The sequence below is a fragment of the Opisthorchis viverrini genome, assembly GCF_000715545.1.
Source record: "Opisthorchis viverrini unplaced genomic scaffold opera_v5_70, whole genome shotgun sequence".
NCBI classification, from domain to species: domain Eukaryota; kingdom Metazoa; phylum Platyhelminthes; class Trematoda; order Opisthorchiida; family Opisthorchiidae; genus Opisthorchis; species Opisthorchis viverrini.
Window position 1 is genome coordinate 1513439 of NW_008751726.1, and position 24571 is coordinate 1538009.

A 24571-nucleotide genomic window follows, 5' to 3' on the forward strand; every position below is an offset into this window, starting at 1 on the left:
CCACTGACGTCAGCTGAAGCGTCAGTTTTAACAGGAGCCTTTTGTGCTGCTCTCATTCCAATGATTATCTCAGATTGATTTCCTCATTCCCGTGTCGTTTTTTGCTGCTTGTACGTATGCCGCACCGCTTTTTGTGTAATCAGATATTTCATCGGCTACACTGGTGATTGACTGCACGGACTAGGCTGCACGAACGCACTTACTCACTCGTGTGTGCTTCGGCCACTGACGCGTCTGTCATGCATCGCAGTGACCGCTCGCCTTCTCCTCATCCATACACTGTATGTACAAACAGATGAGCGAGTTTGCATAACCGACTCTGGCTACGATGGCATGTTTGGTATTCTACTCAAGTGAGCCGAGGCCCCGACGTTTTGTGCGTGCACGCACACAGACGCTTAGAATTTCGCTTCTTAGTGTGTATGCACGCGTGTTTTCTGCTGTCTCTGTGAGCACATTCGTCTCTTGGAGTCTTTCGTTGGTCAGCTGACTGTGTGAGCTATAATGTAAATTAGGAGTAGGGCTGTGCACGGATTGTGTGTCTCTGGGTCGCCGTCAATTCGTTGCACGTTTTGACAGTTTATTCCAGTCCAACGGTAAGTGTTCGCTTATGTTGGTCAGCGGTCAGTGGTTGGTATGGACCACTTAGTAGCCGTGGCTGTACTCGGCCAGATGTAAGTGTTACTAATACTTTTCCCAATCTGCTTGCTTTGGTGTGATGAATAGTTCATTGCCACTGTCGAACCTACTTTTTGTACATCGTGCCGTCACACCACACGACCACTTTGCAGCTATAAGAAAACTGATATTGATATCTGTCGATAAAGTCGTTGCGTAAAATAGGTTGATAAGATGGCTTGGAGATATCAAATCCTTTTTATAGCTGGGGAAGTTCGCTTGGCTTTGTATTTTCCGATGGTATTATCTATTTCGCTCTTCCTGTGCTTATTAGCTGTGTTTGCTGCAACGTCTCTATTATCTTTAAGATCCTATCTTTTCTCCTGGTCATATTCTGTGGCCGGTCTTATCCTGATATGTTCGATTAGGTTTGACAATGTTGCTTCTACCTATGAGTCCGGATACAAAGCCAGCAGCATACTTACATACGAGAATACTTTGAAAGCATCGAGCTGTGGAGTTTCGTCTGACAATGTTTAGGTTCCTTGAATCTGAGCGTCATCCATGCGTCCCGTATAGGTCGATCCCATTAGATTTTGTATTTAAAGAACGACGCGCCTGATTTTGCTTTTAATGGTAATACGTGTTTAATGCGCTTGGTTCCGATGAGTTTCTTCGGGTTTCACAACTCACATGGCATTTCGCGATGTGCGCTGAAGGCACACACATATTTGAATAGCGTTTGACTATCTATCCAACTCTAATGTTTGTCGTAGATTATCATTGTTTCTTTGTTTTAATTCATTCCTCCGTTTATTCAAGGTTATAGTGTATTGAGGTAGTAGTATGTACTGTTCTTTGTGTCGATGGCCGGTCTCATATCCGAATCCAGTTTTCCGACTCCCGTGTCTTAGCCACTATACATTTTGCTGATTGTAAAAGAGTTATTTCCTCACACATTTCATAGACGAAGTTCCCTGCTGATTGATTTTGAATATTCATTGAATTACCAAGAGGAAGAATTACGATGTTTTGTTGATTGTGATGGGATATTTCGGAACGGACTTTTCTGGTCAGCCGGTGCTGGGAAGCCTTGTAGAGCTGTTCCGTCCTGTTCGCTGATCATTCCACGAATCTCTTGAAATTCACACCCCAAGCCTTTCAATAGGAGTTGAAAAATTCACCATTTCAATGTGGTTGTGGTATTACTCACACGCAGACAGGTTATCGCGCCAATATCCTCCAATCATGCTGTCAGCCACACGTAAATTCATGTCAGGTGGCTTCTCAAGTAACACCAATTGAACTTCTGCTTGCTTAGGCAGACTTCTGATATGTATTATGTAGCGAGGAGGTTTTGAAACTATCTGGAAGCTTGTCGACCTAACTAGAAATTCACGAACTGCACACCGTCAGTGATTTTGCACGAGTGTGAAACAGATGCACGGTGTCTCAGGGCTTTTTAACGTCGATTGGCTTTACTCATAGGTTGCAGCGTCCTAAGAACGATAATGGCAGTTGGCCAGAGTGCTCATTCCATCTCAAATATAAACTTTGAGTTGCACTGCACTCGATGAGCTACCGGGCTAGTTGGATTCCTACTACATTTTGGCGATGAGCCTCATCTCAGATAAGCCCTTGTCGGCGTGGGTTGGTCTTAACCACTGGTGTGTAAGCAGTGTGGAGTTTTGGGATTTCTGAGCGGAACAGAACAGACCATTCGGCCTGCTGTGTCATTTGCTACAACCGGTCGGAAATTGTTGTCACTGCAATAACTGATAGTGTAGATATAAGGAGTTCGGCAGCAGACTTTTGTGGTAACAACCAGCACACCGTTATGTGCAATGATAGCAGCGAAGTGCAAGGCAGCGGTTAGACAATAAATAGTAAGAGATGAAGGATTCCCGGTTCTAAGGCAACTAAGCTTTACCTTATGTAACCCGTCAGTGTATATTTGCTGCGCTATTTACTACTGCATCGGTCTACCATGTTTATTCGCAGCGTTTTCGCTGGCGATCCTAATGTACGGTTGCCTTATTTTCTCTGATGTTTACATAGACCTCTGAAAGTAGTTTGGAATTAGCAGTACTCACACTGTTACCAGCTGGTTGGTACCAATGGGCAATAAGGCAAGTACAGCTTCCCTCCCAGAGTCACGCAACCAATCAGTTGCACCTTCCGGGCCTGAGTGAGTGGCAAATTCTTCCTAACCCCTGTGTTAGTCACTCTGGGTGGGTTGCACAACAAGCTGCTTATGAGATCTATTTCCTCGGTGAATTTTTGTGCACTAACCGCAGGTCATTCGCTCTTCGTCGCTGGTGGTGCCACCCTTGGTTTACAAACGACATGTTTGGTTCCCTTCTCTGTGCTGGTGTTCGAATGAGGTTCTCGCAATCTAGTCTGTTTATTTACCTTGAATCAGCCAGTCGCCAAGCCTGGCAGACCTTTACAGACCTGTTTCATTTTGGGCAAGAAATTTCAACAGGGCCATACATTGCCTTGTTGTCTACAAAACAACTGGGGAGATTGTGTTTGCTGTCTCTCGTTCCTATTCGGCAGAAAAACAGTACAGAACACTTTACATTACGGGCTAACTCTTGGTCATCGCGTCCATGTTACCAGACAGGTCTTTCCGGTTTAAGTATACCAACATTAGCTCACGGGCAAGTTGAACCGCATTAGCTCCGTCAGTTATTATGGCCCATGCCTAACCCAGGTTTCAATTATGGGGGGCGAGACGACTCAAGTGGTTAGGGCACCAATTTACTGACCGGAAGACTCGTGGTTCGAATCCGACCTCTGCATCCCGACTTCTCATGTCTAGGCTTTGGCAACGAGGCAGTCTCCCAACCCTCGTACTTCCTTCGGGTGCCGTGGCAGCTGGGCACCGGAAGGATGTTACAGGTGAACGAGATGATTGACGGTGCTCGTCTCTTCAATGTAGACCAGATCCAAATCCTTTACTGTACGTACTTATTAGCAAAAATCCTTTCAATGGATAAGTTGTCGAATTCTTGCGAATGCGATCCACACGTCCTATTTTTAGCTACTCGTCAGTTTGCTTGTGAATGTACCTGAATCCCATGAAAGGAACTCAGTAATAACCGATTTTTTCGACCCTCGTCATGCTTACCACACGTCATACGTTCCGCTCTGCTTACTGTTCTTTGATGTGCCATTAATTCGCCTATCCGAACGATGCTGCCGATCTTGAAGTATATATCAGACGGTTCGCTAGTGCATCGAGAAGTTGGCTACTGGTTGTTGCCTATACTCTGATACTGCGTACTCAAAAAAAATTCGTTCCATTCAACAGGACTAAAATGCCGGTCGCCCACCAGCTGATCGCATCTCCATTAAACACTAAATGTGCGTGCATACCACCGACCAACACTTGTTGCCTAGCCCCACTTCAAAGGCGCCTTTGATTCTATGGGTGAAATAATTAGACGAAAAGTGTTTCCCTTGATGGTTGTGAAGATACTTTTCCCGGTATTTATTCGAATGCCTCTAGTTCTGTCAGGGCTCACTACGAACTGTTCAAAAGACTGCCAGCAACTGCTGAGGTTCGCCAGGGTCCCTCTCCATTTCCCTGTTTGTTTAACTTTATCGTTGCCCCAGCAGTGGAGTGCACACTCTAGATGGTACCCGGAATAGCCAACCGGATTTAGACTACCGACTACATTGTTTTGTTTGTGGATTATCGATCCTCCTTACCTGGCCTTTGTTCCGACTCTCATTTTGTACGGTCAAAGTACGAAGTTTTGCTCTAGGATTTTCAACCCCATACGTTTGCAGCTGTGCGATGGCAGACTCTGGCTTGTTGGTCGGTAATAAAGTGTCATTACGAGCATTAGCAGAGCGTGAACGATTTCGTGCTGGATTGGGTCAACGGTGGGGTCAGAAACGAATCGCATTGGATCTAAGATACGCTATATGCAGGGTAGTTGTAAATGATCATTCTTCTTCAACCTTTCGTTTCTCTGAATCTTATTTCGTATGGATTGAGACTGTGATGAATTTTCACAACACTTGCTTTAATAGTCACAATTAGACTGGAGAAGCTCTCATTTCTCGGCGGGAAGTTTTGGTATAAAATCTGTGTCTGAACGACCTGTTTTGCAGCTTTCAGGCACATTCAGTCACATTTCCTCTACCATCGGTGAGGAATATGTACTAAATTCACTTTCACGTCAACAAATATATTTAATGCCTTATCTGTATTCCAGGTCGTCCTGGATGTTATTTTCGCTTGAGGTGACCTCGTCGAACATGCTATGAACCTTTTCATGTTATTGCTGTAAGCGTGTAAGCTACACTCACTTTTGGACAAGTTTTGATTTTATATTCCCTCGCTGAGGCTTCCGAGTCGAATTAAGGAGGTACGCCGGTTCTTGCCCGTATTTTTTTGGTTTGGAATTTGTTTCCCTCGGACTAGTGGCGCCATTCGTGCTCATGTTTCATGCATTTCTCTTCATTGTCTTTTGCTTTGATTTCACTTAAGCCTCACCGACTGTTTTCCTCATTGACTCCCGTGAATTTATTGGAAACTTTCCCACATAGCAACAACATGGCACTCAGCGTGATTTGATCTATGTATTGGACAAGGCCTTCAGATTGCAGGATGGGTCCCACAAATACGAGTATTGGGTTCCGAGCTTCCTTGAAAGACTTTGCAGGTCATTTGCAGTGATAATTCTACATGTGCGTGCGTAGCTGAATGGTCTTCAGGTTTTAGCTGAACCTGTCCAGTCTGTTCCAATCGGTCATTTATCACTTAGGACTCCCTGAACTGGGCTCGAGATGGCTCAATGGTTAAAGCTCGAATTTACTGACCGGAAGGTCCGTGATTCGAACTCAATTTCTACATCTCGGCTGCTGCTGTCTAAGCTTGGACAACAGGCAGTATCTCAGCCCTCGCGCTTCCTTCGGGTGACAGGGGAGCTAGGCAACAAAAGGGTGTTACAACTGAAAGATTCTTTTTCTCCAACTGATCTGCCAACACTAACTCGTATTAGCTGCCGGGCTAATTTTCTTACATGAGCGGATGAATTAATGTGTGTTTGAGCTGTCCTTTCAATTCCAGACCCATTTTTTTCGTTTCCATCTTCGAGTGATCACACTTCTTTTCCTCCTATTGTCATCGCTGTGCGTTCAGTGCATAAATCCCCTTATATGCAATCGGATTACTTCCCTCCTTGATCCGTTGGTCTGATGCGTATGCTCATTATGGTAAAATTTTATGTATTTTTCAGGCGTTCATTAATACAACATTCTATTCATTTTGTGCAGTTTCGCCTACGAAGCTTTCCTTAGACATCCTGTCAGAAAAATGAGATAGGATTAATCCAGGCGTTTATAATGCTATGCTTATGGAAGCGATATCAGTATCGAGATATCGCAATCAAGAGAGGTATGTATTCCACCTTGCATGTTTCACTGGCCAGTCAAGTCTCAATATCTCTACGGCTTGTTTTCACACACGAATAATAGGTCTGTGCAACCGGGCATTTGGAGTGACGCGAGCTTCGACTAATGAGTTGCATCAGAGTACACCACCTGGAAGTATTCAGTAGCATAATCAAACACGGTGAAATGCGTGTTGAGTGCGTTTCCTAGTTCTACATGTTGACTTAGCCTGCTACTTTTCATGGATCCCATCGAAAAGTTACCTTGGCATCTAACCTAGTTTGATATCTTAAACGAATTACTAGACAAATACATGTATTTGGTGCTGATTCCTTGATCTCGGATGCTTAGTTGTGGCGTTCCCTTTGCCTTTTCCTGATGAGTCGAACATGCTGATAAATATTACCTGTTTGACGGTGTGCGACTCAGTGAACCTGTTGAATGTCGGTGATGGTCTGTTTGAAAGCAATCAACGGAACGTTCCCACTTGGTCGTCCCATTTGGGCTCACGATTTTGGAGAACGCTGACCAAAGTAACAATTACGTTTAACCATGTCCATCCTATCATATTCCTTAAAGCACTTTTTATTAATTAGTGATTCCGGGACCGTGACTTTCAGTTACTCCTCACGAAATTGAGTTCCTTCAAGAAATCGATTTATGCGTCCTGGTGCTTCACATGTCGTAAAGCCCTCTGCACCATGTAATTTTTCTTTTTTTCAGTCATCGATCAACGACTGTCTAGCAGCTATAACCAACATGTATTTGTCCACAGTTTAGAGCTAGGACTCTGAATCCAAATTGAATAACTAAGGCCTCAAATCCGTCTCTTCTTGGTGCCTACTTTTACCCCCTTGTGTTGTTTGCATGGGTATTGCAACTTACATACCTTTTCTCCGTTCCAATCTGCTATTGCATCGCGGTTCAGTTCCCATCCTCAGCTTTCACCCACCCTTTGGATCCTTAAAATCTAAACAAAATAACAAAACAGCAATTAATAAGGTTCGTCCTCCGGACGTGTTCAGTGGTACAAGCTTACCCTTACTTTCCTTTTACACTTTTGTTAGAGTGGACATACCTTGCAAACCTCTCACGCGATCCCCTAGCGTGAAGGTTGGCGCGGTTAGTGCCATGTGTCGTGGTAATGGCATGGTTGAACAGTCGTTGGAGTCATCGACGGAGACCAGTGGTGCAGCGACCGATCACCTCGCACCAACCACGAAGACCTCCACACTACTGGTCGACAAAGTGACCGACGAGTTGTTTGCTAGAATTCTGTCGGATAGTATGGATTCGACAATCGGTTTATCGAAAGCCAGAGCAATGGTGAGTTCATGTGATTACCACAAGGTTTCTGTTCACCCAGTTACAACGATATATCGCTTCCTTCGTCTTTATTCTATCGCCGTCACAAACCTCAATGGGTCTCGCATGTTGGTGCTTCTTTCTAGTGGGCGGCTCTCCTTAGGTCGGGAATCTCTGCTTTGAGGAACGCCCATGCCATATTGCGGATGATCCGTACAGCACACACTTTTCTGAGTCAACGCTTTTCGACCGGTCGCGTCGTAGTCTCTGTAGAGTAGGTTTTCTGCGTTTTAGTATTGGAACATAATTGTAGAACAAAAAACGTGGGGAGCAAAGCTCGGTTTCTGTGACTAGCATCACCTGAAAACATCACGAACTTACATAAGGACACAGCATTCAGGTGTGTTCTATGTCACATACACAGTCCCCTGTAAAAATGCAACCCTGAGGTAGTCGGACGACAGATGATTTACTGACCGTGGCCTTCCAGTGCGGCAATTCGGACCACTGTCGGAATCACTTGACCCCCCAATTAATTTATACAACCTTCCAATGATCGTTTGCCCTCTGCTTGTGCTCGTTACAGAGCACACTGTTCATAAGGCTGTTGGGCGCTGCGACAAGTCACTGCCGGCTTCGTTCTTGGGGCCCATCAGGCAGGAGCAGTTTCCGAGTTTCCCGCGACCCTACATTTTCCTTGAACATCAAGTTGCTCATAATTGAGTCTTGAAGAAATTTCCGCAGCCTTATGTTTGCTTTGACAGGAAAATATGCTTCTGTTTATCGAATATCGTACTAACTACAACACGAAACAAACTTTTCGCAGCACATTCCGTTGTAGAATATGGTAGACGCGAGATTCAGTCGGGATTCATTTGAGTCTCCCACTGAAAGCAAATTAGCTTGCAAATGAGTTTATTATTCCAATTACACTTTTAAGTGCATTCCTAACATGTAGCGTTGTAGAAACCAGTTCGTCCATTCTAAATAACGTTTCAAATACGATAATGCCGAACGTTTCTGTGAGATTACGTTCAGCGGTCTATAAAAATGACATGGTTTCACGAGCGTTTAAATACTGTACCGAATACCCTGAATATAGCCCCGGTCGTACTCAGCATAGTACATCAAAGTTAAGAAGAAATAAATGTGTGACATGAAAGCAAGATAAAGAATCTCACAAACACTTAGGTACTTGTTATCCCGACCTGTTTTCCCTGACGTGCTGTCATTCACCTGTAGCACCCTTTCGGCGCCTAGCTGCCATGCCACCGGAAGGAAGCACAAAGCTTAGGTTGCCCAAGCCTAGATAGGGGAAGTTGAGAGTCAGAGGTCGGGTTCGAATCACGAACCTGACATGTTGTGTGACATGTCCTATGCCTACCTCTCAAACGTCGTCTCCAAATCGAACCGTTTAGGAAGCTCGACGCATCTATTCATCTGTGGGCTTCACAACTCCACCACATGTGTTTAAGAAGGTGAACCTCATCTCGCTAGGTCACTTACTAGAACACTTTCCATGTATTTACTGTTCACTGCTTGTATTTAGCTTGAAGCACCAAGTTAGCAAGCGATGGACAAAAATCAAAGTCAAACCCCCGCGGTTTGGTTAACTTCCTGGTATTCCTGAGTGATATTTCTTTGCTTCTTCCATGGGTGTCTATGAATGACATGGTTCGGTATTGCATTTAGTGTAATATCTATGGCAGTATATCCGATATGCATAGGAATACTGTACTGTAGTCACTATTGGTTGACCAATTTCTTTTGGTAAGTTGAGGAATGTAAAGTTTATGTGGAACACTGAGTTGACTTCAAATCTGACTTTACTTTCCCCAACTCTTTTGCTTCAGTCAAAACAATGTGTCGAAGTCACGAATAAGGATTCGTTGCAGAATCAAGCAGCTGACAAATTTGCAGATGAAGCGGAACCGGTGGCCTCCGTAGTTGCCCCCGAGGATGTCGATGACTCGTGGGACAACGAATGTTCCAGTGGGTCTAATGAGGGAGACGACTACTCAACCACGGTTTCACCAGCACGGTTGTTCACCGAAGAAAATCTCCGAGGCTTGGTAGCCGATATCCCATCTCGGACCAGCCCACTCATTTCAGAGGCAGTCAGCTTCTTGTGGAATGCCAGGCTGAACGCCTCTGATGGGAGTCGAGAATCTGCATTGCTGGCTGCGATGTCCGATTTACCCGAAATATTCCAATCTCATTGGACGGATCCTTGGGGTATGTCAACTTTGGATTTGGTTTGTATGGTAACAAAGTCTTCTTATTTCTAAATCCTTTCCCCAGTGTTTGGTGATGCATATCAGGTCGTCGGAGTGAAACCTCACTAACTTTTCTTGTTCTGCAAACCAATTTGTATGGTATTTTCAGTTCGGTACCTTGGTGTATACAGTCTGCCTGCACTTAATTTCATGGAAGTCATAAGTTGTGCATACATAAACGAGTAATTTCTGTGCTTCACATGTGATGTAATAGGGAATCGAAGGTATTCAGCGCTAGACGTTAGTCACCATCTGTTATGCATACACTTTTCAGGTCCCATGCTTCTCACGTGGTTTATAGATGCAGTTCTTACGCAAACCACTCACCTGGATTGCATCGTACTTCGGAAACAATGCTTGGTTTGCTGAATCGGGGGATATTTATCGATAAGTCTGGTTTAGGGTTTCAGATTCATTAGTTTCGCACCCTGCTGACCACCCCTTGAGCTGCATCTTACTGCGTTATAAGGTTAGTTAATTCCGAGTGACGTTACTTTATTGATAGTTTTCTGGTGTTTCCATCCGAACATGGTGATGGTAAAATAGGACCAAACATGTAACATACGTCGCCGACGCCATTCCTGACTTTTGTGGTCTATTATCCCAATCACACACGCTCTTTAACCCCCAAAGAAGATATTGGGAGCAATGTTAACCATGTCTACCCGTTTATGTTCAACCCTTGAGATTCTCTTCAGTTTGCAGAATCCAGAGTAGAGTCGCATCATATTTCACAGTCTTTGTCACTGCCGCAACCAGTCGGAATTTTCCTCCCTCATCCCTCAAAAAACAACCAGCGATGAAATCAGCTTCTATTTTCATCGATGTCTTGATGACAGCCTCACGCACATTTACTCAGTTAGGATGCGGCGCGCTCCGTCCGGGGTTGTGGCCTCATCTTAGGTAAAGTAAACTCACTGAGTTTGTACGACTCAGTGGGGTATCCTATTCCAGATTGGCATCTCACTCGCATGATGAACAGCCAATTGCACCCAAGTGCATCCATATCCGTTTATCTTTCAGATTTAAATCCCGAACTACATGTGTTGCCGAATCTTCGCTTCGTCAATCGTAGCCTTTTGTTCGACTTGGCAGCCGAATTTATACAACAGATTTACTCCGGCGAAGATGCAGAATACGAGGCCAGAGTTCATCAAAATGCACCAAAACCTCGTATTACCAGTGCGCAGTTTCGTCTTTGGAAAGGCTCGACGAGGTATGTGTGTTAATAATGCTCGCTGCGTTCTCTCTAGGCTGCTAAAAACACGGCACTTCGTACTTTTAACGTCCCTTACCTGTTGCTGGTGTCCTCCCATCTCTCGTTTTATCCTTAGCATTTACTTTCGGCGGCTTATATCTTATTACGTACTTTGTCGTCTTCACACAGTATAGTGCTCATCCATCGTGATCCCATAAACCTCTTACACCCTCTAGCGACTTTGAGATAGTTAAACAAAGAAGCTTAGCAGTTTTGTGGTATCAACTATGCTGGACGTTTTTTGACTAAGTATACTACTCTTAAGGTCGCTCAAAACCCCGTTTTCTCTCTGCTGGTTTCACCCTTCTCGAGGCTCTCGAGTAAGCCTAGTCCCCGAGTTCCCGTCAACCTTGTTCCAGATGAACAACAAAATGGCACGTAATTGGCTGTCGGAGACCTTTCAGAAACGTTAGGAATAATGTGTTTGAGAATAGCGTTCCGTCAATAAAACATACTGCAATATCTCCATTATGCTAATAACTGAAAGGTGAGGCGGTCTTCGTGCAGCACGTTTAGTTGAAGAATATGATACAAGAGAGATTAATCTAGGATCTAGTCAAGTCTTTGCCAACACCCACTAAATTTACAGTTGAGTGTATTTTTCAGGTACAGTGGATACTGTTCGACCACTCTGCCTGTCAGTTGTTGAGTCGAAGGCGTCGGTCGAACTTAGAAGAAGCAAGCCTCATTTTCTGTACTCTGTGCTGAGACTACCGCAGTAATCGTCTAGAGTGGAACGTAACTTTTCAAGACTAGCGATTTCATTCCCGCCACTCGCCAGCTTTCAGATGCTCCCCTAGGACAGGGTTCTCGAGTAAACAGGTCTTCGAGTACTTTGCTAACAAAGTATTCGCACTCTTGAATAATACACGTTACAGAAAGTATGTGCTAACTGCTATTCGAGTTTTAATCTCAAGCGGTAGCCTGCATCTCAGACTCTTGCAATCTTCCGGTGCAGTTCAAATAATTGCTGTGTTCAGCGGTTCCATTACTAAACGATAGAGCCTGTCAAGGTCGATGTGAGATGAACGGAACTTTAATGCGATATAACTGCTTCAAAGCAATTTGGGTTCAAACATCTCTTGATTCTATGCCGTGTTTCAGCACGGATCATATTCGTCTGCTTGCGTTAAGCGCTTTAGCCCCATCTTTTTCCCTCCGAATCTATTCTGGGGAAAGAGGACAACATATTTCAGGTCAAAGTTTAGCGTATCCCGCCCTTGTTTCTAATCTGTTGTCTTGATGGCAGTAGTTTGCTGCAACTGAACTTAATGGTCGCAACTGATAAGTATTACAATAGCATATGCGACTGGTTACCCTTGTTTAATTTTGAGAGGACCGCGTCTATCGCCTTAGCTTGGTGTCAAATCCATTTTGGCTGTCACCATCATTTAGGAGTTTGGTAGGGGTCGTATTTTGACATCAAAGGTGCGACTGAGTTTATTTTACCCGTTTTTCGCCTTGCATGTGGTTCGATCTTAGTAGATGGATCATGTCAACTGCAAACACCCCAGTGGCTTACTGCCACATTTGACACAGAATTGACCTATTTTCCGATCAGCTGTTTCCTTTTGAGGATACACCGGGCGCACAAATTATTCCTTCAAATATTGGCCACCTGATGTTTCTTTGTGGAGATGGAGTACACCTATCTTATCTGGAGTTTGAGTTTTCAACCTCTCAACTGTCCTCTGCCGTCATATTACAGCTCTGGAATATCCAACGTGTCCGATGGTGCATTAGTCTTATCGTTTATACTTTACATTACCACCAGATGACCGATTGTATGGAGTGGTGAGAGAAGTCAATACTAGTACGAATGTTTTGGAGCCATAGAAAGGTGATTCCTTCTACAGTGGGTGTTTGGCATGCCCGCTGGATCGGTCGGCACAGTAAAGTGAAACGGGACGGCTTAGTTGGTTTCATAACCAGCCCTAGAGAAACTGCTGTTTTGTCTTTGTTTGCTTGTTTTTGCACAACGGCCTATCAGTTGCTTATGAACATATCAGATACATGAGTGCAATAATGCTCAGTCGTGTCCCCCTACCATGATGTTTTTTTAGTTTGTTCACATTCTTCTTTTTTCCGACTTTCAGACCGGCTACATATGACGCCCTGTTGCCTTTAGTCGAGAGTTACCTTAAGGAGGAGCTCCAGTTGAATGCATCAGTGACAGAAGGCAGTAATCCTCAAAATTTGACGAAGCCTGAAACGACTGGGTATGGGCGAATGACTCTTTCGCGGCTGGTGCAGTGGACGCTTTCGAAGAAACCTAGACTGGATCGTTTACTCGAGCTAGACATACGTGCTGACGATGGATCCTGGTTAGCATATGGTCCCGAGGAGGCGCGACTTAAACATAAGCTTTCTGAAGAGATTTGGGATGAGATGTTGACTGAGGCATTGGATGCTATGCTGCGGAGCTTTCGACGCACGTTTCGTCAAAGCAGTCATCAAAGTCCCACCGAACTAAGTGCGGCTGCTAGCTGACGTGGGCAAAACCTTCGTGTTTGTCCCGTCGATATTTCGAGCGTCAGTCTAGGAAAAGACAAAACCTCATACTTCCGGTGACCGCCTACATTGGACCTCAATCGGTGCTACATTTCTATCACTTCGATATCCTCCCATTACCTCCGACAAACTGTGATATGCCATTTCGGTTTAACAACCTCTTTATTTCCAACTCAGTGACCTTCTCTCGTCGTCCACGTTTCACTCAAGAGTTATTTCCATCCGTCGACACATTAACACCGTTTGTCTCGCCTGACTACAATACCAACAACAATAACGCACAAATAATGATCAGCTTCTATACCAGTGTGCTCGTAGGCCTACACTGATGCCTTAATTATGGGAACTTTATTGCACCTTCATCCATCCACACCATATTTCCCGCTTTGTGAATATTTCGCCTAGATTTCAGTGGTTTTATCGCACAGAATAATTTTTATCCGCAGAGGTGAATTTATTTGAGTAATTGGTGGATGGGTTGGTGCCAGTCCCCTTTCATTTGTTGCTCGACTAGTACCAAGACCCACGTGTACTCCTTCACCACAAAATTCTCACACATCCTATAACGGCGCACCTTTGCTAAGACCCCGAGAAATCCGAGCAAACTCGAGTAAATTGAAGGGATTTTTATTTTATGGAAAGCTAAGTACGCGATAGTTACACAATCATTGTACAGAGGATCTTTGAATAGAGGGAACCCTTCAATTTCGCTTGGAAAGAATTTTCTCATATGATCTCCGATCCGAACATTCGCGGGCACAATTTTATTTAGCTGGTTGCACCTTCCAGGATATGCTGGCCCTCTGATGTCTATGCCCAGTTCAGTAACAACGGTTAACTCATTCCTGTCTTTTTAAGAAATCAGTACGCTTCGGTCACCTTCCTTCCTATATCCTCTTTCGCTCGCATTGAACGTGTCATATTCCCTTGAAACTATGATGACAGCTACATCTACCTATAGTAAGATGAGTGCTGTTCAAAAGTATCACCCTCATCACGAGGCAGCAACGGTGTGCGCTTCGGTGTCTCACAACCAGGCCTTTAAGTCACATTCTGTTGAGTTAGGCATATTTCCGTTTGGCTGCGCCCGCTTGCATTTCGCCCGCAGTACACGGAACCTCCCTTCGTCACACCAACTTCTGCTCTGCAACTAATCACTTTTCCGTGCACACTACTGACGATTTTCGAGTAGCAAGATTTTACGTAGTAGGCATAACGCGACATAACCGGATCCAACCAAACAGAATGATCCTATTGAGTGTGGCTTAGTTGGTAAGAATATGAGCACAGCAGCAACCAGCGATATCTCATTTCACAACTACTTGCAGTCGGGTCGTTGGTAGACCTGAGACCATGACAACTGTCTCACGTGTTTCAGCGTCGTCATTATTCCAGCCTGTGGTAAAGTTTGAGTCGTTCCACAGGGCACACTCAACTATGACCACTTTCACCTATTCGGACGGAATGAGTCACGATAAAATGTCTCCCTCGGTCATTGACTGGGGTCAAACTTCATTTCTTCCGATGGCATGCATAACGTGAGCTCCAGTACATGTGCAACACGAGTCTAGCGCTTTCATTTTGTGTTGGCCAACGGTACCTCCAGCATTTGACCGGGAGTAGCGCTGTGCTAGACTGTTGTAGATGAACAGCCCGAAAATCCTTCAGTTACCTGGGGAGTAATCAACCAAAAACATGAAGTGTCTATTTTGTATGCCAAGAAACACCATGCAGCTCATACTGTGGTGCCCGTATCCAAATGAGAGACGTTTTTTGTGACGTATGATTCAAGCTGTTTGGATAAATCAGTGGTGTATTTTGCTCAGCAGTGTATTGTTAGCCGATGGGTATAGCTATCACCAGTACGGTATACTGATTCGTATATGGGAGGACAAAAACGGAAACATCAATCAAGCAGTATAACCCGGAATATTGGTGACCAAATAAGCATTAAACGGTTGTTATGCACCGGAAGCAAATCCGCCAAGCTGACTGCCCTCGATTGGTCTTCATAGTCCAAATCGAAATGGACATCTTACAACACGGACAGTCCCAGCTGATACAGTAGATGGCGGCTTACCTTTATGCATGTACTCGATCGGAGTGCTTTGGTGAGAGAATCAGCGACGTCTTTTGAGCATACTATTCACCAGAAACTACGTACCATGTCCAAAGGCTGGATTTTACAGAAAAGCGGACTGCCCGTTCGTGCAAGGGTGTTAACCAATGTCTGGTTGTGTACTCCTCAGGTTTCCCACCGCCACGCTTGTTTTTTTTTAAATTGTCATCTCTAATAGAAATCGGAGTAAGCCACCCGTAACTCCAGTCAGCTCTTCCCACTTAGCGTATTGTAAGACTGTCGCTGTTTTATCGCTGAAGTTTCTAGGTATACTTTCAATCTAACATGACGTTAGATCGATACAATGTTAAGAAGCCATAGCCCTCTGCGCTTCTAACCACGTAAACTCTGCATTGATTTATCGAGCGTGGTCCGAACTGCTGGACATCTGGAACTTACGAATGATCACCCTCTGCAAACTGTAGAAGCAGATAGGTTTTTTTAATTTCCTGTCTGCCTGCCCGAACATAGGTTTTCGCAACTCTTTTCACACACTTGCTTTCCAAACGTTCCGTAACCATTAATTGTCGTCCACATTGTGCTTGGCAGATGTGTGTGAACTACGTCTATGCGTTTCACTTTATTGCCAGTAACAACCTACCAGAAAGCAACTCGATTGCTTCCTTCTAGTGTCCGTTTAGTTCGATGGACTGTTTAATATGATGGGTTCAAGTTTTAAAGTTGAGTCGATGGGAGGATACACCTTGTCTTTTTTGACGGTGAATTTGACAAGAAAACAACTGCTGGGTGCTCCATTCGCGCCGCACCTGTTAGGTCCATTTTTTTCGCACCTCACGTGACACGGGCTGACACACGGAAGAGCATCTTAACCCGGACTGGAACGCGTTGTGGCGGTTATAACATCGATCGTCCACTGTGTTCTCTGTTGTTCATATTTTGGAGTGAAAGTTATTCGTGATGGTCTTCAGCATGTAGATGCACATTTGCCTGGCAGCTCGGGCTTCTTGACTACATCTTACAGGTTACTGAAACGTTTCGTGCACAAATCATTTAGCCAGCAGTTTTGTGCAATAGTGGCAAGTCGCTACTCAACTGCTGTGATCGCTGTGATCAACTGCTGCCTGCTTTCATTTGTTAGTTTGTTGTCTATGCTTCTCTAGACAGCCCATTTCGGAGGTTCGATACTTCGAAGCTACCTTACGTAGGTCCCTCAGCGTGAAGCATCACTCTGTGCCAAAAAGAATGTCATGTGGTCATTGTACAAGAGTACATTTGTGCTGAATTACTTGGGGGAGGTTTCGGTATACGTTCGATTGAGAATTAGGCTCAGCTTTACCAACCGGGTATGCATGTGTCAGTTTCCCGATGCGAACTGTTCAAACATCTAGTTGATTAGCATATCAACGCCGCCTCAATTACATGAAAATCCGATGAATATGTCAACCCTTAGTAATCCGGTCTACCCCAACTCGCACGAATGTGTCGTCTGGTTTACGATTAAGTGGTCCCTAACCGAACAATCACCCATCAAAGATTCGAAATCTTTCTCAAAATAACCGGCACTTGTCACTGGTCTTATATTTTCAAATCATACCGATCACTAGCACTTGCTTATTATTCGTACTGCCTCCCGTTTTTAATCACGTGGACCATATCCTCTTCAACATTTGTCGTAAGCCATAAGCTTCGCATACGAGTGTCATTTGTGGAAAAATTGACCCTGGGACCAAAATACTTTCTCTCTGGTAACTGGGAGACTAATCAAAAGGTCTTAGAAGTTCTGAACGGAAGCCGATTGGATCTTCATCGGTTTGTGTTTGATGCCCATCAAAGTTTCGGTAAACGAATGTAATTAGCCCTCTAAACTGATTACATATATTGTGCTAGTTAGCCAAGTTTTTGACGGTTCCAATGCGCCTACCACACGCATCAAGGAAAGGATACATGGCTTTCTGATGTTACGCCTTGATAACTAAGAAACTGGAAAACTATGGGTACTCAAAAACCTGTTACCTTTCATTTCTTTCTGCTGTGTGACTCAGTCTCTAAAGCTGTGTGCGAAAACGACTCCTGTTCGGCGACGAAAGTTGCGCAATATACTATGTGCATGTTGTATTTGTTCAGACCATACCCTGTTTGCTTCCATCTGGGCTGGCCATCACCTTTATACGGGTCTTGAATCCCAACGAAAACCACAGTGGCTAATCTGTTATATAAGTGGTATATTTTCGGACTGGATCGACATCGGGCAGGAAACAACAGCTTTGTCTTGGTCTAATGGTTAGCAGGTACATACTCTGATATAAACTTTAAAAACGCACACACACACGCATCCATCGGACTGGTGGATCACAGGTCTTTTTGAAATGTATCTCGGTTAGGCAATGGAGGAGTAGATCATTAGCTAGTATTCTTTTCTGTGTATATACGTGGTTATGTACACTCTGGGGGCGTTTTGTGCTCCGGAATCCTCAACAATCGCTATCCTCAGTCGGGTTTTGGGCTCGTCTGGACCGTTGTTCACGTGCGCCGGCCTGAGTCGTAAGTGATTTGAACGGTGTCGCTGTGCCATGTGCCACGGGAGTCAAATCACCCCCATCACCATTGACCTTGCCATGTGTCACTGGCGGATTCTCACATGAAGAACGATGCGTCCTGGTTAAATTTGATGTACTGTTGTCTGATTTATTAAGACTGTGGACTGAAGCACGAGTTTCCAGGAAACGATCCATGCTGGGATGTGTGCGGCCTTCGCCACTGCTCAGCGGCCTGAAAATGGATGAAGTTGATCTGTAGAGAGAGCCTGGACGTAGAGAATTAGGAGCACGGCTTCTGAAACGGACGGAGATGTACAAGGATGCGAGTGGATATCATTATATAGAATCTAACGAAAAAAAGCTTAGGGGCCCCTTCATTTCCTACAAATTACACAAAATGTCTGCACTTAAAACAAAAACTCATTCTTCTTCATGAAGTCAGCAGATTACCTCAATCTCGGGGATGTAGATGACTCGCTGTAGTTATCAAATCCACCATCTATCCTGCTCAAACCACTGCTAGGGGAATAGACCTTATCCTCGTCCTCCGTATTGCTATCGTCACGAATTCCTTGAATCCACTCGTCGGCCATTCGGCTTCTTGATGCCCTCTTAAGAGTAACAGCTTCCCGCGACGCAGTCAGATCGGCCTTAGCTCGAACCACTTCTGCTTCCAGGTCAGTATTACGACGCTCCAGGTTTGCCACACGACGCATTGCATTGCTGAGCTGATCCTCGAGGGCATCAATTTTCCATCGGCTTCTGTGGCTGCTGGCCTTAAGTTCCACCTCTGAAGATTGCGCAGTTTGCAAATCAACCTGTGAATATGAAGGCAGACACAATTGAACGTGATGAACCGCAAAAGATGGCACTTTTTTCACAGTTTTAATTTTTCCATTCAACGGAATTCAGCGTGCATCACTTTTGGATTAACCCTTTCAGTCGCCTCATCTTAGGCATTCTTAGGCATTCCAGAGAGTGACTAGCTTAAACTTATCAACTTTGATAACTTGCGCCTTTTCCAAAGTGACCTTGTTAATGTGCATCTTGGGAGATTCCTAAGCTAAGCTCTTTCAACTAGCATTTTCTTATTCAGTGCATACTGTTGGCGGCAGACTCATTCTGCTGCCCAGTTGTCCTAGTTTTCTGGCCCCTTTTTCCTTTGCATCCATAAGGTATCCATTTGACCGAACGGAATCACCGTGTAACGAGCACATGGATCTACTGAGCAATCAAACATTTGTTTCTGTATTTTTAAGTTCGTGTGTACATAACTAGATAGGCTAGATAGACAGTAAGCCTTGTCAAAGTTCAGTAGTCTTGGTTTGTAAACCCTGTAACTTGACGGATTCTGAACCCAATTATTTCTTTCCTGTGTTTGAGGTAGTCCATAGTAGACGCTAAACGTCTTACCTATACACGGTCACGTCGGCAATGCATATTTATACTCGGATTTCGGAATACCTCTTTCCTCCAAATTGTGAAAGACGCGATCACATTTGTACATCAAAATATCGATACTCGATTGCTTGCCAGCACGTAAGCAGACAGAGGGGCTGTGTTGGGTCTGTTGTCATTCTCATAGAAGTTGGCTGCTCGATTCTCACCGGCGACAAGCACCTGCATTAAAGATGATTAGGATATGAACAAAAACACTCCACCCCTGACAGTTAGGCTCGATATAAACTCCTGCTTTTTGGTCATATACAGCGATCTCTCCGTTCTGTCACTACGATAAGTCAGTTTCGAATACTGTGCTGCTCATGAGGGTCATCCGGAGAGATCGAGTCATCAGCTAATCAGTGAAAAACATACCTACGCCATTTCGAACTCTAAAATCCTATTCATGGTGACTTGAGTAGTTTCATAGGTGGTACCCTACACCGAACGGATACCGATACGCAGGAATAGCAATACAGCTTTCATTGTCGTTGCAGAGCACCTGGTAACTTTGAACAAGGTGCTCCATGAGAAGAAGGTGAAGGGTAGGTTTGTGACAATTCGGTCATCACATTGCAGTATCACTCGAGAGTTCATACGGTTTTTTTATCTTCACGCTGATCACCAGCTCCATTGAGTAAAGTCTCCATGTGGAGACTCGGAACCGACCACATTTGTGGCTGTTGATGGGTCGCACTTAATTTTAGCTTGGTAATCACCCGGTGAACTATTCATCAATATGCGAAAGACATCCTTCATTGGGTGAAACTGCGGACCACATTTTGCTTGGAGAATTCGCGTACTTACCACCAAATCTTACGAATTTAGGAACTGCACAAAAGGTTCTAATGGCTATTTTGCTGCAACCAGCCAGCCACGCGAAATGCAGACAGGTAAGACTACAAACTTAATCTGCACAAGCCAACGAATAAGATCTTACTGATGGTTTGGAATTTCCACCCTAGTTATGTGTAATCTAAAGTCTTCTATTTGCGCCCCACTAAGTCAACTAGTATATGACTAGAAAAAGCCTTCGCAACAAAAAAATAATAAATTGATCCATCAGAATGTGATCATCCTTCACTTGCCTGCAACCTCTCCATATCTTCACGGGCGCGTTCAAGCTCCGCTTTAAGGTCCGCAATTCTTGCTTCATGGTGGACCTCCAACTCGCGTAATCGGGCTTGCAACTGTCGCTTTTCCGCCGTCGTTTCGGCAGTGCATCCGGCCAAAGTTTGTTTCAGTTCTGTCAACTCTCGACGAAGACCGTCTCGTTCAATCCGGAGTTCCTCAAATTCACGCACTTTTGCTGCAGTAGATTCTTTTTCCGCACTCGCACGACCTGCAATTGTCGCTGCCTCCCGAATTGCCTCGTCACGTTCACCTTCCAGTTGCTGTAGCCGATGTACCTGGGCAGTTTTTTCTCTTGTGGCCCATTTCAATCTGTTTTCGGTCTAATTAAATTATGGAGAGTTGCATAAAGTGCCTTTCTGACGCCAAATTATTCATCAAGAAACGTTAATCCGGAGAATGGAACAAACATAACTATTACAAATAACTGTGTGTGCAAGCCAATTTCAGTGTTTACAGTCAACTCAGCACAATTTGCATAATGGGCTATCCATGGAGGTGAAGATCCTTGATAAGTACATTTGGGGCAGAGATGCTTTTTTGAATCACACGAATTCACCACCGACTTTCCAACGCTAGAACGGTGGAAATAATTTACGGCTCTAATACGCCTAAATGCGGTTAAACTGATCGAAAACATTTTGGGAAAAAGTCTGTTGTTTCCTTTATCCAGGCAACATCGTCATCTATTCTGGAACACATAAAAAGTATACTTTTTCAGCTGCCGCGGATTCACTTAACGTGTGCCATTAAGATTATAGCAAAATCGCACCAGTCTATGATTTGTTTGCCAGAATCCTCAAAACATTCAAACTTCATGTAGTCAATAGATGAAGGTGTGAATAGTTTTGAAAAATGCTGTAGCGCGTCGTATGAAACCATAGCAGCCTCAGTTCTCAGTGTGGACTGCTCTGTGTCCTTGACTGAACCGGATATAAAATACGACATAGCTTTTACGCACGATCAGCAGTGGACTAGATGACTATTTTCCCTTAGTTATGGAGCACTCATCAGCCTATCAGCCCAATGAAACCATCGCTGTTGTCCGACGTCGAAAGAATGCTTAAACCAACTCGTCCTTGGTCATGCCTGTTATTGGTTTCACTGAGTAGTTCACACCCAGAGCTTAAGAGTACATTATAGAGACTTGGCGATCACACAGATCTGGATGAGACTGAGCGACACGTGGGTCAATGTTGCGCAAGCAATAGTAGATAAAACACGTTCCCCAGTCGGGGAACGCAACCAATAAGACAGGGGTGACTGAAACTTTGGGCGACCAATTGTAATGACACTGACTTAACGGGCTAATCACTCGGTGAACAAAGTAGCGCGGTCACAAGAACTCGATGTGGAACACCAATCTGTTGAGGCCCATTCTAACGAAATTCGGCCGATCAACTGTCCCGAAGAAGACAAAAGTACTGGCAACTGGAGTTCACGAATTTCGAAGTCGACCGAGCCCGAAATTGATCTGAACGATACAGGTGTTACACGTTTCCAATAAAAATGGTGAGTGGGCTGTTTGAATCGCAACTAGTTTCCAATAGGACTTTTCTTAACTTCTCCCATCACCTATAACGAAGTGTGACTATTACAGTACACCTAATATCACTTACCAGGAGAACCTGAGGGGGCGCACCATCCATCCTAATGTCGGGAAATTACTCCAAAGACCCATTCAACGACAACATCCTCATTTCAATGTCTGCAGATATCGTGCAGTGTGAGATGGTATTTTAGTATCTTTTTCACGACATCCTAGTCACAGAAGCATGCGTCTGCACCAGTATTCTGGTGTGACACGTCGGCGATTGGATTCTTTCTCAAAATAGCGACGGAAAAAATTCGGCCTAATTGTTTCCTGGGATTTGAAACGACATCATTATCACGAAAACAGACCAAAGTGTAGATGTTGATCCTGAAATTCAGTATCATTGCCCATGTACTTGCTATAAAGCCAGAAAATACTCATCAGATTCTTTACAGCCTGTAATAAGTTTATCCTGCAATGAGATGAGAAACTGTAGTGTAAAACGCAGAAGTGTATATTTAGGTATCCAATGGTGTTTTCTCCCAACGTCTTGGCTTTTCAGAAGAAACGTCAAAGCATCTGACGTCCAGATATCCGGAACACTCGAAAGAATGTTAGTTAAATTAAAGTACTACGAAAATTTGAAATAAGCAAGAATTGGTTATCAAGTAACGTGGAAAGCAACCAAAGGTGTGTCTGACCTACACATTCAAGTACCCAAAAAACGATATCAAAATAAACTTTGCTCCATAAACCATGTCTCTAACGCTGTCAACTAAACAAGCACTTACATCTTCCAAAAGGCTGGTAGCATTCTGCAGCTTGACCTGTAGTACTTCCATTTCCAGACGCCATTGTTGTTTCTCACGTTCCAGTAGATTTATTCTTTCTTCCTTCTCATTCAGCTATGCAAATGAAAAGACAAGCGCCTGAAGTATTTGATATATGGAGCCACGTTTATCAACTAGCATAGTCATTTCGTGTGGAGCAAGGTTATCTTCGGATGATTAACTTTTATAAGCTGCTATTTAGTGGACAATCAGTTTTTTTAGGAATTCTCGGATTTTTGATTTCGTTTTCATAAGTAGGATGTTCAGCAGTACATTTTGTCCACACATTAGTTTTCTGGTGTGCTACGACAAAAAATTCAGGTCAGGTGCGTATAATTTCCATATACTCTGGACCAAAAACTTATAAGGTACAGGTGAATCCCTAGGATAGCAGTGTTATAAAACAAAGTGGAAGTGAGAAGACCAGGTACACACAACATCACAGGATAGGCTAGTCTGGGGACGTGCCCTAGCCACTGACCTCGCGCATGCCTGATGTAGTTTGGGCTACTGAAAACGATGTCGCACATTGCATGTGTGCACTTGAACCCCATCTGTGATTCACCCCACATTATTCTATCAGGAAAACTTTATGCTGACTGATCAAAACCTCGACAACTGTACTCTCTTTCGAAAGTCAAAGATATGCACCAACTGTTCTGAAAGGCTTATGCTTCACATCGGTTAAGGGACAATTTAATTTTCTTTATACAAATACAGAAACAAAATAACTGGCACTACAAAATACTTATCAGTTTCCAGTTGTTCAGTAAAAACATCCAGAGAACATTAACATTTCATCAAACCAACAAACCTCTTCGCGTGTTTTTTGTGGATCATTCTGGCGGCGGAACTGATCGAATTCCTCTTGTAATAGCTCCAAGGATCGTTTGTAATGAGACACATCAGCCCGAAGTTTAGATTTCATTGATTCCCATTCATCATTCACTACAAATGAAGTGAAGCGCAAAGTGATCAGAGTAGACCGTTAATGCAACGGAGGGTATCGGAGGACTAATGCGGACTCCACATCTTATGCGTTCATTGAGCAGTAAACAAATAATGCTCATATAGTCTGCTAACAATGCAAACGGGTACACCACAGCTGCTTCCATCCAGTCTTTCAAATTCCGTTAACACGTTTTATTGTCCGTTATAACGTTCCCTCTTTAGAGGCATTTCACGGAAGGACCGGTCGCAAGTGCTTCCCTATGCGATCAATCCGTTCGTTAAAAACAGACTTCAAATGATGAGCTGAAAATGGTCCTCAGTTGTGCACAACTCTATTAGAGAGGAAACAAGTTGAAGTGCTCACGAACTAACTAGTAATCGTTTTATGAGTCTGATTCAGCGGTGACTTCGGAATATCACCTGGGTGGATTGTCAATAATAGACGCAACACGTGGAATTACGTTCGTTTTGCACGTGGACAGTGCATGCAGCAGTAAAAAGACTTGGAAATACATGCACACAAATATCACACTAATATCCATCAATAATCAGCCCAAATAAATGTCACACATAGCGCGCAATCTATCCAAACTAATTACGGATATTCTATAAGCTCATGTTTCAAGCCCAGATAAAGCTTCCTAAGCGTCCTTATGATGTTACTGTATGTTTTGAGCGGGGGTCTTAAATG

At 44.0% G+C, this 24571-nt stretch overlaps 2 protein-coding genes across 2 annotated transcripts in view; one reads left to right on the forward strand and one right to left on the reverse strand.

Moving 5' to 3' along the window:
- The window catches only part of T265_04340 (hypothetical protein), a gene marked incomplete at both ends in the record, with an annotated part of 61628 nt that extends 47806 nt beyond the window's left edge, over positions 1-13822 (forward strand). Inside the window, 4 exons of the mRNA XM_009169049.1 lie at positions 7095-7353; positions 9186-9567; positions 10632-10824; positions 12963-13822. Coding sequence (XP_009167313.1) covers positions 7095-7353; positions 9186-9567; positions 10632-10824; positions 12963-13356 — 1228 coding nt within the window. The remainder of the gene's footprint in view (positions 1-7094; positions 7354-9185; positions 9568-10631; positions 10825-12962) is intronic.
- Positions 13823-17676: 3854 nt separating this feature from the next.
- The window catches only part of T265_04341 (hypothetical protein), a gene marked incomplete at both ends in the record, with an annotated part of 64831 nt that continues 57936 nt past the window's right edge, over positions 17677-24571 (reverse strand). The window contains 5 exons of the mRNA XM_009169050.1: positions 17677-18289; positions 18445-18812; positions 20598-20888; positions 22891-23004; positions 23744-23877. Of these exons, the coding sequence (XP_009167314.1) occupies positions 17929-18289; positions 18445-18812; positions 20598-20888; positions 22891-23004; positions 23744-23877 (1268 nt within the window). The remainder of the gene's footprint in view (positions 18290-18444; positions 18813-20597; positions 20889-22890; positions 23005-23743; positions 23878-24571) is intronic.